This window comes from Salmo trutta, chromosome 15 (assembly GCF_901001165.1).
Source record: "Salmo trutta chromosome 15, fSalTru1.1, whole genome shotgun sequence".
Lineage (NCBI taxonomy): Eukaryota > Metazoa > Chordata > Actinopteri > Salmoniformes > Salmonidae > Salmo > Salmo trutta.
In genome coordinates, this window is record NC_042971.1 from 46,406,677 (window position 1) to 46,424,134 (window position 17,458).

At 42.2% G+C, this 17,458-nt stretch overlaps 1 protein-coding gene across 3 annotated transcripts in view; it reads right to left on the reverse strand.

Moving 5' to 3' along the window:
• LOC115149159 (bone morphogenetic protein 1) overlaps positions 1 to 17,458 on the reverse strand; it is a 57,499-nt gene that overhangs the window by 28,644 nt on the left and 11,397 nt on the right. For all 3 annotated transcript variants that reach the window (XM_029691735.1, XM_029691733.1, XM_029691736.1), the window contains 5 exons: positions 17,312 to 17,417; positions 13,551 to 13,675; positions 12,724 to 12,839; positions 1,096 to 1,198; positions 476 to 592 (listed from right to left, as the gene is read on the reverse strand). In XM_029691735.1, coding sequence (XP_029547595.1) covers positions 476 to 592; positions 1,096 to 1,198; positions 12,724 to 12,839; positions 13,551 to 13,675; positions 17,312 to 17,417 — 567 coding nt within the window. The remainder of the gene's footprint in view (positions 1 to 475; positions 593 to 1,095; positions 1,199 to 12,723; positions 12,840 to 13,550; positions 13,676 to 17,311; positions 17,418 to 17,458) is intronic.

A 17,458-nucleotide genomic window follows, 5' to 3' on the forward strand; every position in this document is an offset into this window, starting at 1 on the left:
AACCTTGGGACCCAAATGATTAATGTGTGCTCTAACTCCCCCCTGCGGTGGTCTGGAGCAATGAATCTGATGCTGGGTACCTCAAAGTCCCGCGGTGTAAGCTCACAACTGATTGGCTCAAACACATTAAGAAGGAAATAAATTCCACAAATTAACTTTTAACAAGGCATACCTGTTAATTGAAATGGATTCCAGGTAACTACCCCATGAAGCTGGTTGAGAGAATGCAAAGCTGTCATCCAGGCAAAGGGTGGCTACTTTGAAGAATCTCAAATATATAACACTTTTTTGGTTACTACGTGATTCCATATGTGTTATTTCATAGTTTTGATGTCTTCACTATTAATCTACAATGTAGAAAATAATAAAAATAAAGAAAAACCCTTGAACGAGTAGATGTGTCCAAACTTTTGACTGGTACTGTATATAAACAAAATATAAACAATATGGACTATGGTCAAACGGCTGACGTTACCTTCATACACGGCTGAGAAGCCCTTGCCCACCCAGTTGCTGCTGCTCCTGAACTCTATCCATAGCCGACTATCCGTGGAAACGATAGGGCCAGGTAGACTGTCCCCACAGTAACGGCCTGATGCAAAAGATAAAACAAAAACACCAGAACAACTCCAGGGTAATGACTAATAACAACACCGAGGCAGGCAGCTCTTGGGCCAGGATTCATTCCAATCTGAGTTAGATCCACCTTATTGTGCGATTACATTTAAAGGTCATTTCCGATTGTGCTGACATGTGCAAAGTTTACTGTGAATGCGGTCTCCGTGAATGAGGGAACACTGCCTTTAAAAGGTGCATAGCTGAAAAGGGGCGATTGGATTGAGTCCGAGGCATAGTTTATCACTATTACACAGACAGCTGGCGATGTCTGATCTTTATGCATCAGTCTATTATTCTGAACATATTAAACATTCCAACCATTCTAACATTTTTCTGCTTTAGGATTTAAAAATCTCAGGTGAACATTAACTTGATTGGATGTTTCCTGAAAGAGTTATTGGCAGATGTAGATAGCAGACCTCTCTGGAGAGTTCTCTATGGATGGGTTCTACTCTAAATCTTTTTCCAAGTAAAGACCTTTCAGAGGGGCTTTTCTCCCGAACCCGTCTCGGACCTCCACATGGTCATACCAGCACAAGTGACTCCTGTAGAGGTCCATGGCAGTAATGTTCAGAATTATCTGTGTGTGAGAGAGAGAGAGAGAGAGAGAGAGAGAGAGCGAGAGAGACAGGCAGACAGACAGACAGACAGACAGACAGACAGACAGACAGACAGACAGACAGACACGCAGACACGCAGACACGCAGACAGACACAGACACGCAGACAGACAGACAGAAATGAAGATAGGGAGAGATAAAAGAAAGGAAGGAGTAGAGTTTGTTAAGGGTAGCACATAAAGGTAAGAGGAAGTCAAGCGTTTCTTCTCGAGTGATCGAGAGCAGCGGAATTAAATTCAGGTTGAGTTGTCAGGCAATGTGGCCAATGCACCTCACTTGAATCAAACCAGAACTATCCTCCTCTTTGTTATAGGATACCGTATATTTGTTGTCAAGTGAACTGATTAGGGGTTGCAAAGTTTACCAGTAAACTACCAGAATTTTGGTATCTTTCAAGGAGTTTATGTAATCTATCACAATATATCTAATGGCCCTTTTGGGTACATCAGATTAGGTGTCTGTAATAATCTCTGGCCCTCTGTGTGGCTTTATCACATAAAATATATAAAATAATGAAATAAGATAATTTAAAAAAAAATGTAATAGAATGACAATGCTGTAAAACATTGTCCTAAATACAAACCAGCAATTTTGTGAATATCATTGGTGTTTAATATGAGGGTTTCAGCATGAAATATAATTTTTATTTTAATTTACACATTTTGATTTATTTTACTATGTCAATATGTATTTGTTGTCAATGTGTTGGTGTGAAACTGGTGTCGTTTGTGAAAAAAGTCAATTGTTGGAAGAGTTGCAGAGATAATTGAAAATAATGCCATTGTTGATTAAATGCTTTTTTCATTAATTAGCCTATTTTCTTTTCAACCATATGGTCTATCTACTAGAAACTCATGGACAAAATGTGACTCCTTTCAGGAAACTAGGTGTATGTCGCACATCACTACTTCACAGGAGCGGCATTTGAACGTAAATATAATTTTTTTATCAAAATGCGTTTTTTTGGCAGAAATGCCTTCTGAAACGTGAACTTCATGTGCCTTAATAACAAACTTGTATTCCATCCATAAATACAAATAAAATCGTTAAATTAAGTGTCTAGATTGTTTAGCCACGGAAAAAGACAGGAACATTCACGCTAGCCATGATTGACTGAGATAATGGATGGGCTGGACATGCCGGGAGATGTTTGGATTGGTTTACCATTTAGCATGCTTCCGTCTATAATGTGAGCTGTTCAGTATGTGTTGACAGTCCTTTCTACCTCACCGTTTTTGAAAGATATAACATTAGCCATCGAGAAATACAAAAGTTTTGCTACTTTAGTCAACAACATTGAAGCCCTGAATTTAGCAGGTGTTATCGACAGATCAGTTGGAAAATGTGTTGGGCTACTTTCTGCACATGCCATGTAGTTAAATGGTTCCAGTCTGCCATGAAGCGTTCACCCATGTATACGGGTAAGAGTCTAGCTACATTTTCAGATATAAGTTTCTAATTTTGTCAATAAGTCATTTTTATTGCAAGTTAAAGAATACAGTTAGTTAGCTAGCAAACATTAGCTTGCTGGCTCAAAAGCTAACGTTACGTGTATGATCTGTGTAGTAATATTATTCAAATCAGAAAACCATTTGCATTGCTAGTTATAGCTTAATATTAGCTAGCTAACATTGAACCTAGTTTGTTAGCTTCAGCTACCAACAGATTCATACTACAGCTATGACAATGTTTATATTGGTAGTAGTATGCGTTGAGATTATGCCGGTTCATTGTTTAGCTAGTTAGCTACATGTCTAAACAAAAGACTCCATGTTGGCCGGATTATTACATGATCCATCAAATTAGCCAGGTATTTTTATCTAGACACTTTCTGTTTTTGATATTGCTGCTATGCAAGTAACCATTTCACTGTACCATTTACACCTTCTGTACTGTATCCTGTGCATGTGACAAAGAAACTTAGATTTGATTTTATATAGCATGTGTTTACCACATAGCCTCACATGTAAATCCTTAAAAAGATGGGTGGGGTTAAGGCTTAAGAGGGTGTGAACGATGTTGAATAGGTGTAGACAAAAAAGAGTTCTCCAGTAGGTGTACCAAAACATTCAAGGCCATTTTCTCAAAAGTGGGGTTACAAGTTTATCAACTTTCAAAGCAGAATTACATTCCCATTGTTCCTCAACTGCAGTGTATGATATACTATTTTATAACTCTGAGTCTCTACTTTCCAACACAATTTCTAATTTTGCTACATAAGAGCGAATCGAGGCAGTCGGTCACATACAGTGCATTCGGAAAGTATTCAGACCCCTTGACTTTTTCCACTTTTTGTTACGTTACAGCCTTATTCTAAAATGTATTAAATAATTAAAATCCTCAATATACACACATCCTCTTTCCATTGATCATCCTTGAGATGTTACTACAGCTTGATTGGAGTCCACCTGTGGTATATTCAATTGATTCGACATGATTTCAAAAGGCACACACCTATCTACCTAAGAAAAAATGAAAAAGTACATTACAATGATTTATTTTACGGGGACTGAATGCTGAGTTAAGGCTCCCAGGCTTGCAAGGACAGATCAGATACAAATTCAATTAGCACTAAGGTGCGAAGTAAACGGTGTCGAGGCCTTTGGGCCCAACAAGTAGCAGGATTATTTGAAGCATCCCCTGAAGCCCCCTCCTGCTGTTCAAAGACCATTCACTGGCATTTTCTACAAGAAATCTGCCTCCAGAAATAAAAGCTTCTCCCAAGTGGGTGTGACACCTGCTCCCGTTGCCTGCTGCTTGGATTCCACCTGGCGATCTGTTCACCGTCTGCCCTGGCCTGTCTCCCCCTGTCTGGTACAGGTACCCCCACCACACTCATCCCTTTCTCACGAGCTTTCGCTCGCCTCCAGCACTCACGCACTGTTGGGGTGAGTGACTCTGAACTTACAATGGCTAGCCCCAAGTCGTTATATAATTTTAAAAAATCTTGTGCATTTTGCTATTTGCCTCATGACTCCTGCATACTTTATTGACTACAAACTTTCCATACCCAACCGTGGGACAGACTATGTTTGTTCCCACACTCGGGACTCTGACTCTAATGGTTACACAGACTTTTGGCTTCCCATCCTATTCCAACCACCTCTCACCGGCTTTGTATTCATGTTACCTGATGAAATTGCTCTACAATATGATCTTGTTGCAATCTGATGCACATTCAGAAGTCATAAATCAGCACTGCAGAACTCTCCCTGTCCTATGCCATGCCTTGATTGTATTACTGTTGATGATATCTGGAAATGTGCATGTACACCTTGGCCCATCTACTGTTGCTAGCCCCAATTCTGACTTGTGCTCTGATATCTGCTTCACTGATTTCTGCTCTCATAAAAGCCTGGGTTTTCTGCACATTAACACTAGAAGCTTAATACCTAAAATGGATTAACTGAAAGTGTGGGTTCACAGCTCCAATCCAGATGTATTGGTCATTACTGAGACGTGGTTAAGGAAGAGTGTTTTGGATACTGATGTTAACCTTTCTGGTTATAACCTTTTTCGGCAAGACAGATCTTCCAAAGGTGGGGGGAGTGGCAATGTGTACTTGGTTGTCGCCACCAGGTCTGTCCCCACACAATTTGATTTGCTGGTTTTAAACATTAAACTTTCAAATAGCTCTTTGTTGACTGTTGCTGGGTACTATTGTCCTCCATCAGCACCGGCCTGCACCCTACCTGCCCTAAGCTCTCCCCTTACACTAAGTCTGAATTTGTCCTGCTTGGTGACCTAAACTGAGACATGCTTAAACCACCTGACCAAGTCCTAAAGCAATGGGACTCCTTAAATCTTTCTCAGATTATTACCAATCTCATAAGGTATGACTCCAAACACCCAGAAATGGCTACTCTCCTTGATGCTACCCTCACAAATAATCCTGATAGGTATCAGTCTGGTGTTTTCTGTAATGACCTTAGTGATCACTGTTTTACAGCCTGTGTTCGTAATGGCTGCTCAGTGAAACGACCTGTCCTAATTTGTCATAGACGCTTGCTAAAAAACTTTCATGAGCAAGTCTTCCTTCATGACCTGGCCTCTGTAAATTGTTACAGAATGAGCTTGATCTGTCGAACACGCCCCCATAAAGAAAATGAGAATTAAAAAGAGGTTCAGCCCCTGGTTCGACCGTGATCTTGCAGAGTTACTCCACCTCAAGAATTGCATTTGGCGAAAGCCTCGGCACACGAATACTCAGTCTGATTGGCTATCATTCAGGCAAATGAGAAATAAGTACACTCAAGCTATCCGGAAGGCCAAGGTTAGTTACTTTAAGGAGCAGTTCTCTCTCTGTGGGTCTAACCCCAAGAAGTTCTGGAAAACGGTTAAAGACCTGGAGAATAAACCCTCCTCCTCACAGCTGCCCATATCCCTTAAATGTTGATGATGTGGTTGTTACTGACAAGAAGCACATGGCTGAGCTCTTTATTCACTACTTCATTAACCTCTTGACGGTCGCCTAGGATAGGGGGCGCTACAGCGATTTTTGAAAAAAATGTGTGCCCATTTTAAACGGCCTCCTACTCAAACTCAGAAGCTAGGATATGCATATAATTAATACTTGTGGATAGAAAACACCCTAAAGTTTCTAAAACTGTTTGAATGGTGTCTGTGAGTATAACGGAACTCATATGGCAGTCAAAACCCCGAGACCGATCGTAACAGGATGTGGAATTCTGAATTGCGGACTCAACTTCATCACTTTGCCTATAACTCACACCATGAGCAATGGTTCATTGAGCAATTCCTATTGCTTGCACTAGATGTCCCCAGTCTTTACAAAGTGGTTTGAGTCTCCTACTGTGAAAACTGACTGAATGAGACGCTGTGGAAAGTGGTCACATGAGGAGGGCCATGACCATTATGACGCCAGCACCCCTGGCTACCCTCCCCTTTCGAAACGTTTTGAAAGACAATGCAATCGTCCACCTTGAATCTTATTGGAGCTCTGGTTGAAAAAGGCCCTAAAGATTTATGTTATACAACGTTTGACATGTTTGAACGAACCTAAAAAAAAAAAAGAAGCATTTTATTGAAAGAGAAGGCCCGCGGCCGACGGAACTTTTGGTGCAGCCTTCAGAACGCGCTAACAAGAACAAGCTATTGGGACGTAAAGGATTAACTTTTTCGAACGAAAATACATTTGTTGTGGACCTGTGATTCCTGGAAGTGCTTTCTGATGGAGATAATCAAAGGTAAGGGATTATTGACAATAGTATACAAGAGTAGATTTGATATGCGATTGTTCCAAGATGGCGCTGACCTGTAACGGTAGCCTATTGTTCTGAGTATCGCATCCCCTTTTATTGCAAAGTGTGGTTACCCAGTAAAGTTATTTTTAAATCTGGCATTGCAGGTGCTTTCAAGAGATGCTAATCTATAAATCTTAGAATGACAATATTACATTTTAAAAATGTTTTCGAATAGTAATTTAGTAAATTGTAGCGCTGTTTCAACGGACACATTTGAGGGAAAATAGTTAGTCAACGTTACGCGCCGATGTAAAATGCTGTTTTTATATATAAATATGAACTTTATAGAACAAAAGAATGCATGTATTGTGTAACATGATGTCCTTGGAGTGTCATCTGATGAAGATTGTCAAAGGTTAGTGCTGCATTTAGCTGTTTTTTGGTTATTTGTGATGCATGTGGTTGGTCGGAAAATGGCTATGTGGCTACTTTTACGATATACTCCTCTAACATAATCTAATGTTTTGCTTTTGCTGTAAAGTCTTTTTGAAATTGGACAACGTGGTTCGATTCAGGAGAGGTGTATCTATAAAACGATATAACATAGTCCTATATTTGAAAAAATATATATATTCAATTTTGTTATGCTAATGGCGATAGGATTTTTCGCTGGATGTCGAGCCCGACCAGGGGTTAAGTCAGGATGCCTCCTTGCCTGTCCAACATTTCCTCATCTCCCACCCCTTCTAATGTGACTATCCCCGATGCTTCTCCCTCTTTTCCCCCTGCCCCGCCACAAAGTTTCTCCCTGCAGGCAGTGACTGAGTCCAAGGTGCTAAAGGAGCTCTTTAAACTTGACCCCAAAAAACCATCTGGGTCAGATGGGCCTATTTTTATTTTGCCCTGTTTATCAAAAGTGTTGGAAAAACTTGTCAATAATCAACTGGCTGGCTTTCTTGATGTCTATAGTATTCTCTCGTGTATGCAGTCTAGTTTCTGCTCAGGTTACGGATGTGTCACGGCAACTTTAAAGGTCCTCAATGATGTCACCATTGCCCTTGATTCTAAGCAATATCGTGCTGCTATTTTTATTGACTTGGCCAAAGCTTTTGACACGGTAGACCATTCCATTCTTGTGGGTCGGCTAAGGAGTATTGGTATCTCTGAGAGGTCTTTGGGCTGGTTTGCTAACTACTTCTCTCAAAGAGTGCAGAGTGCAGTCTGTCCCTGATGTTTTTCCTGGAGAGAAGTGGCTTGTTTGCTGCCCTTCTTGACACCAGGCCATCCTCCAAAAGTCTTTGCCTCACTGTGCGTGCAGATGCACTCACACCTGCCTGCTGCTATTCCTGAGCAAGCTCTGTACTGGTGGTGCCCCGATTCCGCAGCTGAATCAACTTTAGGGGACGGTCCTGGTGCTTGCTGGACTTTCTTGGGTGCCCTGAAGCCTTCTTCACAACAATTGAACCGCTCTCCTTGAAGTTCTTGATGATCCAATAAATGGTTGATTTAGGTGCAATCTTACTGGCAGAAATATCCGTGCCTGTGAAGCCCTTTTTGTGCAAAGCAATGATGACGGCACGTGCTTCCTTGCAGGTAACCATGGCTGACAGAGGAAGAACAATGATTCCAAGCACCACCCTCATTTTGAAGCTTCCAGTCTGTTACTCGAACTCAATCAACATGACAGAGTGATCTCCAGCCTTGTCCTCGTCAACACTCACACCTGTGTTAACGAGAGAATCACTGACATGATGTCAGCTGGTCCTTTTGTGGCAGGGCTGAAATGCAGTGGAAATGTTTTTTGGGATTCAGTACATTTGCATGGCAAAGAGGGACTTTGCAATTAATTGCAATTCATCTGATCACTCTTCATAACATTCTGGAGTACATACAAATTGCCATCATACAAACTGAGGCAGCAGAATTTGTGAAAATTAATATTTGTGTAATATTTAATGTAATATTTGCATTCTCAAAACTTTTGGCCACGACTGTATAAAGTCAGAAAATCTGCTGTCTCAGCCACTGTCTGTCACCAAGGGAGTACCCCAAGGATCGATCCTAGGCCCCACGCTCTTCTCAATTTACATCAACAACATAGATCAGGCAGTAGGAATCTCTCTCATCCATTTATATGCAGATGATACAGTCTTATACTAAGCTGGCCCTTCCCCGGATTTTGTGTTAAATGCTCTACAACAAAGCTTTCTTAGTGTCCAACAAGCTTTCTCTACCCTTAACCTTGTCCTGAACACCTCAAAAACAAAGGTCATGTGGTTTGGTAAGGAGAATACCCTTCTCCCCACAGGTGTGATTACTACCTCCTGAGGGTTTAGAGCTTGAGGTAGTTACCTCATACAAGTACTTAGGAGTATGGCTAGACGGTGCACTGTCCTTCTCTCAGCACATATCAAAGCTGTAGAATAAAGTTAAATCTAGACTTGGTTTCCTCTGTCGTAATCACTCCTCTTTCACCCCAGCTGCCAAAAACTAACCCTGATTCAGATAACCATCCTACGCATGCTAGATTACGGAGACACAATTTATAGATCGGCAGGTAAGGGTTCTCCCGAGCAGCTAGATGTTCTTTACCAATCGGCCATCAGATTTGCCACCAATACTCCTTATAGAACACAGCACTGCACTCTATACTCCTCTGTAAACTGGTTATCTCTGTATACCCGTCACAAGACCCACTGGTTGATGCTTATTTATAAAACCCTCTTAGGCCTCACTCCGCCCTATCTGAGATATCTACTGCAGCCCTCATCCTCGCCTTACAACACCCGTTCTGCCAGTCACATTCTGTTAAAGGTCCCCAAAGCACACATATCCCTGGATCTCTTTTCAGTTCGCTGCAGCTAGCGACTGGAACGAGCTGCAACAAACACTCAAAGTGGACAGTTTTATCTCAAAGACTCAATCATGGATACTCTTACTGACAGTTGTGGCTGCTTTGTGTGATGTATTGTTGTCTCTACCTTCTTGCCCTTTGTGCTGTTGTCAGTGCCCAATAATGTTTGTACCATGTTTTGTGCTGCTACCATGTTGTGTTGCTACCATGTTGTTGTTATGTTGTGTTGACACCATGCTGTGTTGTCATGTGTTGCTGCCTTGCTATGTTGTTGTCTTAGGTCTCTTTATGTTTTGTTGTGTTGTCTCTCTTGTTGTGATGTGTGATTTTGTCCTATATTTATATTTATATTGTATTTATTATTTATTTTTAATCCCTGGCCCCCATCCCTGCAGGAGGCCTTTTGCCTTTTGGAAGGCCGTCATTGTAAATAAAAATGTGTACTTAATGGACTTGCCTAGTTAATTAAAAGTTAAATAAAAAATATAAAATAAAATAAAAAAAATCAATATGAGGTCCCACAGTTGAAAATGCATGTCAAAGCAAAATCCAAGCCATGAGGTCAAAGGAATTGTCCTTAGAGCTCCGAGACAGGATTGAGTTGAGGCACAGATCTGGGGAAGGGTACTTTATGCAGCATGGAACCACCAAGACTCTTCCTAGAGCTAGCTGCCCAGCCAACCTGAGCAATTGGGGGAGAAGGGCCTTAGTCAGGGAGGTGACCAAGAACCCGATGGTCACTGTGAAAGAGCTCCAGAGTTCCTCTGTGGAGACGAGATAACCTTCTAGAAGGACAACCATCTCTGCAGCACCACCAATCAGGCCAATGGAAGCCACTCCTCAGTAAAAGGCACATGACAGCTCGCTCAGAGTTTGCCCGAAAGGCACCTAAACACTCTCAGATCATGAGAAACAAGATTCACTTGTCTGATGAAACCAAGATTGAACTCTTTGGCCTGAACGCCAAGCGTCACATCTGGAGGAAACCTGGCATCATCCCTACGGTGAAGCATGGTGGTGGCAGCATCATGCTGTGGAGATGTTTTTCAGCGGTAGGGACTGGGAGACTAGTCAGGTTTGAGGGAAAGTTGAACTGAGCAAAGTACAGCGAGATCCCTGATGAAAACCTGCTCCCGAGCTCTCAGGACCTCAGACTGGGACAAAGGTTCACCTTTCAACAGGACAACGACCCTAAGCACACAGCCAAGACAACGCAGGGGTGGCTTCAGGACAAGCCTCTGACTGTCCTTGAGTGGCCCAGCCAGAACCCAAACTTTAACCCGATCAAACATATCTGGAAAGACCTGAAAATAGCTGTGCAGTGACGCTCCCCATCCAACCTGACAGAGCTTGAGAGGATCTGCAGAGAAGAATGGGAGAAACTCCCCGAATACAGGTGTACCAAGCTTGTAGCGTCATACCCAAGAAAACTTGAGGCTGTAATCGCTGCCAAAGGTGCTTCAACAAAGTACTGAGTAAAGGGTCTGAATACTTATATAAATGTGATATTTACGTTTTTTATTTTAAATAAATTTGCAAACATTTCTAAAAACCTGTTTTTGCTTTGTCATCATGGGGTATTGTGTGCAGATTGATGAGGAAATAGAACAATTTAATACATTTTCAAGTAAGGCTGTAATGTGAACAAAATGTGGAAAAAGTCAAGGGGTCTGAATACTTTCCGAATGCACTATATGGACACAGAAAAACTCAGCAAAAAAAGAAATGTCCTCTCACTGTCAACTGCATTTTTTTTCAACAGAGTTAACATGTGTAAATATTTGTATGGACATAAGATTCAACAACTGAGACATAAACTGAACACGTTCCACAGACATGTGACTAACAGAAATGGAATAATGTGTCCCAGAACAAAGGGGGGGTCAAAATCAAAAGTAACAGTCAGTATCTGGTGTGGCCACCAGCTGCATTAAGTACTGCAGTGCATCTCCTCTTCATGGACTGCACCAGATTTTCCAGTTCTTGCTGTGAGATGTTACCCCACTCTTCCATCAACGCACCTGCAAGTTCCCAGACATTTCTGGGGGGAATGGCCCTAGCCCTCACACTCCGATCCAACAGGTCCCAGACGTGCTCAATGGGATTGAGATCCGGGCTCTTCGCTGGCCATGGCAGAACACTGACATTCCTGTCCTGCAGGAAATCACACACAGAACGAGCAGTTATGGCTGATGGCATTGTCATGCTGGAGGGTCATGTCAGGATGAGCCTGCAGGAAGGGTACCACATGAGGGAGGAGGATGTCTTCCCTGTAACGTACAGCATTGAGATTACCTGCAATGACAACAAGCTCAGTCCGATGATGCTGTGACACACCGCCACAGACCATGACGGACCCTCCACCTCCAAATCGATATCGCGCCAGAGTACAGGCCTCGGTGTAACGCTCATTCCCTCGACAATAAAAGCGAATCTCACCATCATCCCTGGTGAGACAAAACCGCGACTCGTCAGAAAAGAGCACTTTTTGACAGTCCTGTCTGGTCCAGCGACGGTGGGTTTGTGCCCATAGGCGACGTTGTTGCCGGTGATGTCTGGTGAGGACCTGCCTTACAACAGGCCTACAAACCCTCAGTCCAGCCTCTCTCAGCCTATTGCGGACAGTCTGAGCACTGATGGAGGGATTGTGCGGTCCTGGTGTAACTCAGGCAGTTGTTGTTGCCATCCTGTACCTGTCCCGCAGGTGGGATGTTCGGATGTACCGATCCTGTGCAGGTGTTGTTACACATGGTCTGCTACTGCGAGGACGATCAGCTGTCCTGTCGCCCTGTAGTGCTGTGTTAGGCATCTCACAGTACGGACATTGCAATTTATTGCCCTGGCCACATCTGCAGTCATCATGCCTCCTTTCAGCATGCCTTAGGCACATTCACGCAGATGAGCAGGGTCCCTGGGCATCTTTCTTTTGGTGTTTTTCAGAATTGTTCATGTTTTCATAATTGTGACCTTAATTGCCTACCGTCTGCAAGCTGTTAGTGTCTTAACGACCGTTCCACAGGTGCATGTTCATTAATTGTTTATGGTTCATTGAACAAGCATGGGAAACAGTGTTTAAACCCTTTACAATGAAGATCTGTGAAGTTATTTGGATTTTTACGAATTATCTTTGAAAGATAGGGTCATGAAAAAGGGACGTTTCTTTTTTTGCTGAGTTTATAATAGATGAATACTATATATTGTTATTCTTTTTTTAAGTTATTCAAATATAAATGACCAACGTTACGATCAATTGCCATAGATTTTCTGTCAATTACCAAAATTACTGAAGATTCTGGTAACTTTAGTAAATTACCGGTAGCTTTGCAACCCTAGAACTGATTTAACTCACTGAGAAACTTGCTGCACAGTTGTGAACTATTTCCACAAGACAGAGTTTGACAGCTAGCCCTTGGATGTTTTCAACCCACCTTCTCTCCAGGTGTGACAGAGATCCTCCAGATACAGTGGACATAGGCTGCATATCCATTGGGATAACCTGGAGAGGAGAAGTTTCCACTACTGTCCTGTAGGCTGTCCCCACACCCTGCCCACAAAACAGCACATGGTAAAAAAAAATGAACATACTCTAAACACACCACAGGAATGGCATAAGCTACAATAGAGAAAGAAGGCAGTTTTCAAAATAAAACATCGCTGGGTTTCAAAAAGACAAGCTTTCGTTTCGGATGTCTCAACATACACTTAGCACTTGAATGGTTGCTGATTTATTGGTTGTTGAATTTTAACAACGTTGGCCATTCCTGGGGCTTGAGTTCTCCAGATTACAACAATAAACTGAGTTCCAATTTTTGGAAACAAAGAAACAAAAAAACAATCAATCTCCTTTCGACCATGACAACCCAAGTCCATTCATCTACTAATGTCACAGCTTTGTCGTCACGGTCTTGTCTTAGATTCAGAAAAATTAACACAGTAATCATCAGTCGTCATCTTTTGAATAGGCAGGGGTGGTAGTAGTCAGACCTTGTGTAGGCTTTATCAGCATGTTCTCTCTGACATTTCACATAGTGAGAATACTACACTCTTAGAAACAAAAGTGCTATCTGGAACCTAAAAGGGTTATTTGGCTGTAGCCATAGCAGAACCCTTTGAAGAACCCTTTTGGGTTCCAGGTAAAATGTAAGGGTTCTACCTGGAACCAAAAAGGGTTCTACCTGGAACCAAAAAGGGTGCTCTTATAGGGACAGCCAAAGAACCAGCAGTCAGGGGGCCTGCCAAGTCAGATTTGTCTTACTTGTACACTTGTAGAGTTTGCGAGCTTGTGTGATGTCCCCTTTGCTCAGCCTTGTCCTCTGGCCAATGGGTGGCCTGACTCCATTTACATCATAGCGAGGTAGAATGGTGTCTAAGAAAATGCCTCTGTGGTTCAGACACAAACACAAACACTGAGGGTCAATAAGAGAGACCTATACCTATTCTCTCTTTGCAGAACTGAAGTTTTCACTTGTATTAATGGACAAGAGGAAACTTTGGTTTTACTGCGGAAATTCAAAACCATTAATCTTAGATATTACCATCATTAACAACAGTTCAATCGAGTACAGGCTTAACTGAATGAACAGCAAAGACGGAATGCAATATGACATTTTATTAAAGCGTTTGGGGAATCCTCAGCGCCAGATGATGTGATGGCATCAAACCCCAAAACAGTTGCTGAAAAACAGCAAGTAAGAGAATGAGGGTAAGTTGACATACAAATACATCCCAAGATTTGGTTGGTTGAGAGAGAGGAAGGTGATAATTGCCAGACTGAACCCATGGGTTAAACAACAAGCGTGAGGAATGTGCATTATTGTGCCGTGCTTATACAGATGTAGGATCTTAATTTGATCACTCCTTCGTTGCTGATAAAATTTCCTGCACAGCAGGGAATGCAAACTTCAGGTTTAAAAAACACTTCACTCTGGTCCAGCTGTATATTTCGATAAAACATGGTGAAGGCCCAAAATTGCCAAAATGGCTGCAAATGTTTTACTTTTAAACTCGGACAAAACAGAGATGCTAGTTCTACGTCCAAATAAACAAAGATATCTGCTGTTTGATCTGACAATAATCTGGATGGTTGTACAGTCGTCGCAAAGAAAAAATATTTGAAGAGCAGCTTTTCTCCATCTTTGTAACATTGCAAAAATCTGAAACTTTTTGTAAAAAAATTATGCAGAAAAGCTATTCCATGCTTTTGTAACTTCAAGATTAGACTACTGCAATGCTCTACTCTCCAGCTACCCGGATAAGGCATAGAATTTCTAAGCAAACAGCTGGAGGCAGGGCTTTCTCCTATTGATCTATATTTGTATGTGCTTTGGCAGTGGGCGGGGTTATATCCTGCCTGGTTGGCCCCATCCGAGGGTATCGTTGGACAGTGTCCCCCGACCCAGTCTCCAGTATCTATGCTGCAATAGTCTATGTGCCGGGGAGCTACGGTCAGTCTGTCCTATCTGGTGTAATTCTCCTGTCTTATCTGGTGTCCTGTGTGAACTTAAGTATACTGTCTTTGATTCTCCCATTGCGCTTTCGGAGGACCTGAGTCCTAGGACCAGGCCTCAGGACTTCCTGGCCGTCCTCAGTCCACTTAGCTATGGTACACTGACGTGCTACATTGTCCCGGACACACACACACCTCTCTCCCTCTCTCCCGCCCGCTCGCCCCTTAATCCTGACATGACCTGTTGCATCCTCATTATATCCTCCAAAACAACTTATTATCTGACCCTGCTTGTCATCTATGAACGGGTGGCCATGTACTCTCATAATCTCCACTGGGCACAGCCATATGAGGACTATCCACCCCTCAGAGCCTGGTTTCTTCCTAGGTTCCTGCCTTTCTATGGAGTTTTTCTTAGCCACCGTGCTTCTATAGTACATCTGCATTGCTTGCAGGCTGGGTTTCTGTATAAGCACTTTGTAACATCTGCTGACAACTGTGGTATAAGCGGGATAAACGCCTGTTCTATACAAATAATAGACGACGCAGCATCCTTTGTGGAGCTCACTTTTCCAAGGTAATGTACAGAACGGAGGCGTTTATCATGCTTATACCAGAGAAAATAATACTAAAGCACACATTTACCGGCATCATTTTTTGTTGTTGTGGTTGATATTTTCATTTTTATAAGCTTTCTCATTTTTCATTAGATTAGTTCGATATTAATTGACGCGACCCAGTCGTTCATTGTTTATGTTCCATTGCCATGCTGGTGGTTACGTTCTTATCCCTTGCTTGCTAGCTAGCCAACTAACTATGGCTAACACGGTCACAACCTCTTCACCCAGTATAACAGCAAATTAGCTGCATTTGCGTTTGTTTAAACCGTTTTCTATCGACATTCATTTTGATACATCCATAACGATTAGCTGATGATGCCCGATTAGCGAGAAAAGTTTGCCTTCTCGTCAGGATACTCGTCAACAATGACTGTTGATTACGAGGAGATAGCATTGCAAACTAGAAACATGTGTGAGGACAGCATAGCGACAGCCGGTTCATCACTCACCTCGTTAGGTCATCAGATGCTCAAATTTGTTTTATTTCTCTGCAAAAACAAATCAATGCTACCTAGCTACATTTTTTCCTCGTTGGACCTGTGTTTACAATGTATCCTATTTCAGTTTCTGTGGTTGTTGATTTAGCATTCTGTAAGTACAGTCTGCATGTGTAGGCGCATATTGCATCATGATTACGAAGAGTCCCGATATCTTTTCCGACTGTCCCAATATCTTTTCCAACTGTCCCATTATTTGGTTTTAATGTCCATTCTAGAATGCCCTTCTAGCCAATCAGAAACAAGTATTCAACAATGCTGTGGTTTAACATCCACATAATAATTCACATATCCTGTTGGTGCAGGATTTCCTGCTGTAGCAAACTGTCTCAAATTAATATCCTACATCTGTAGGCTAAGGTAAATAGGTGAATCACATTCCGCACATTAGGAAAGAGGAGAAGAAACAAGACGCTATGCTGATGATGATACGTTTGTATTCATTCCCACTACGCCCGTAGAATAGGAAACAAAGTTAATTATGTTGTGCTTACTGAATGAAGTTAAATGATCATTCAGACCAGCCTTCCTGATTTAACTTTCGTCAACTCCATTTCCACTGGAAAAGCAGTCATGAGTTGGGACAGCTGAGGCGCAAGCCATAATAAGATATTTTCACATGGGGTTCCTGTTTGACACTTTATTACTTTATTGAACTCCCTTTCTGTCCCCCAGCAGCCAGTTAGGGAGCTCACCATCACCCAGTTCCCATGGCGATGCACCCTTGAATGGCAGGCATGTGCAAACAGAGTGTTCTGAATGAGGGCTTTAGGCTGTGCCAAAGGGCTCTGTGGAGCCCAGCCCTGAATGCAAGAGAACAAGGCCACTCCAGCCCAGATTGTCACATACAAAGACCCAACTGGCAGCCCTATATTTACCCTGGCCCGCCTCCACGACCCTGGCCTGCAAAGTGTTGGTGGAGGTAAAAAAGTAAAACACAGAAAAAGCAACAGGGTAACAACATGCACGAGACTGAAATGAAAAGACGTCTGTCTTCTGTGAAATCATTCCACTCAGGACCCAATCCCCATGGCTTCCCGTAGTTATTTGCAGGATAACTATGTGCAAAGTGTTAGTTTTGCTGGAAGACAACCAGTTCCTGACAGTGACATTGTTATTCTAACACGTATACTAATAAGAGGATTTATCATGCACAGGGGGATATAAAAAAAAGAAGATAATATGATCAATTTACATAGCTTAATAAAGGGCACTATTCATTTATTGTATACCAGACAACTAATATGTAGATGCTTTGGAGATGCTTTACTGCATAACTTTTCTATTTGACCTGACTAGAATATGTCAGGGGAAAAGCAAAGTACTTGTATGAATAATACTCAACTGAAGGACCGAATACATTACATGTTGATCCTAAGGAGTAGAATGTCCAACCAGACAGTACCTAATGAACCAAACAGAGCCTATAATTAATCAGGTGCTTTGTACCAACCTTGAAAAGGTATTCCGTGCGTAATGCATGATGCTGTCAAAGTCGTACACTTCCCCAAGAGAGTCCACCTCCCCTGGCTCCATCTTCAGGAAGTTATACTCTTGACCTGGGACAAATGGGAAGAATCAAGATTTGACCTGTCAGACT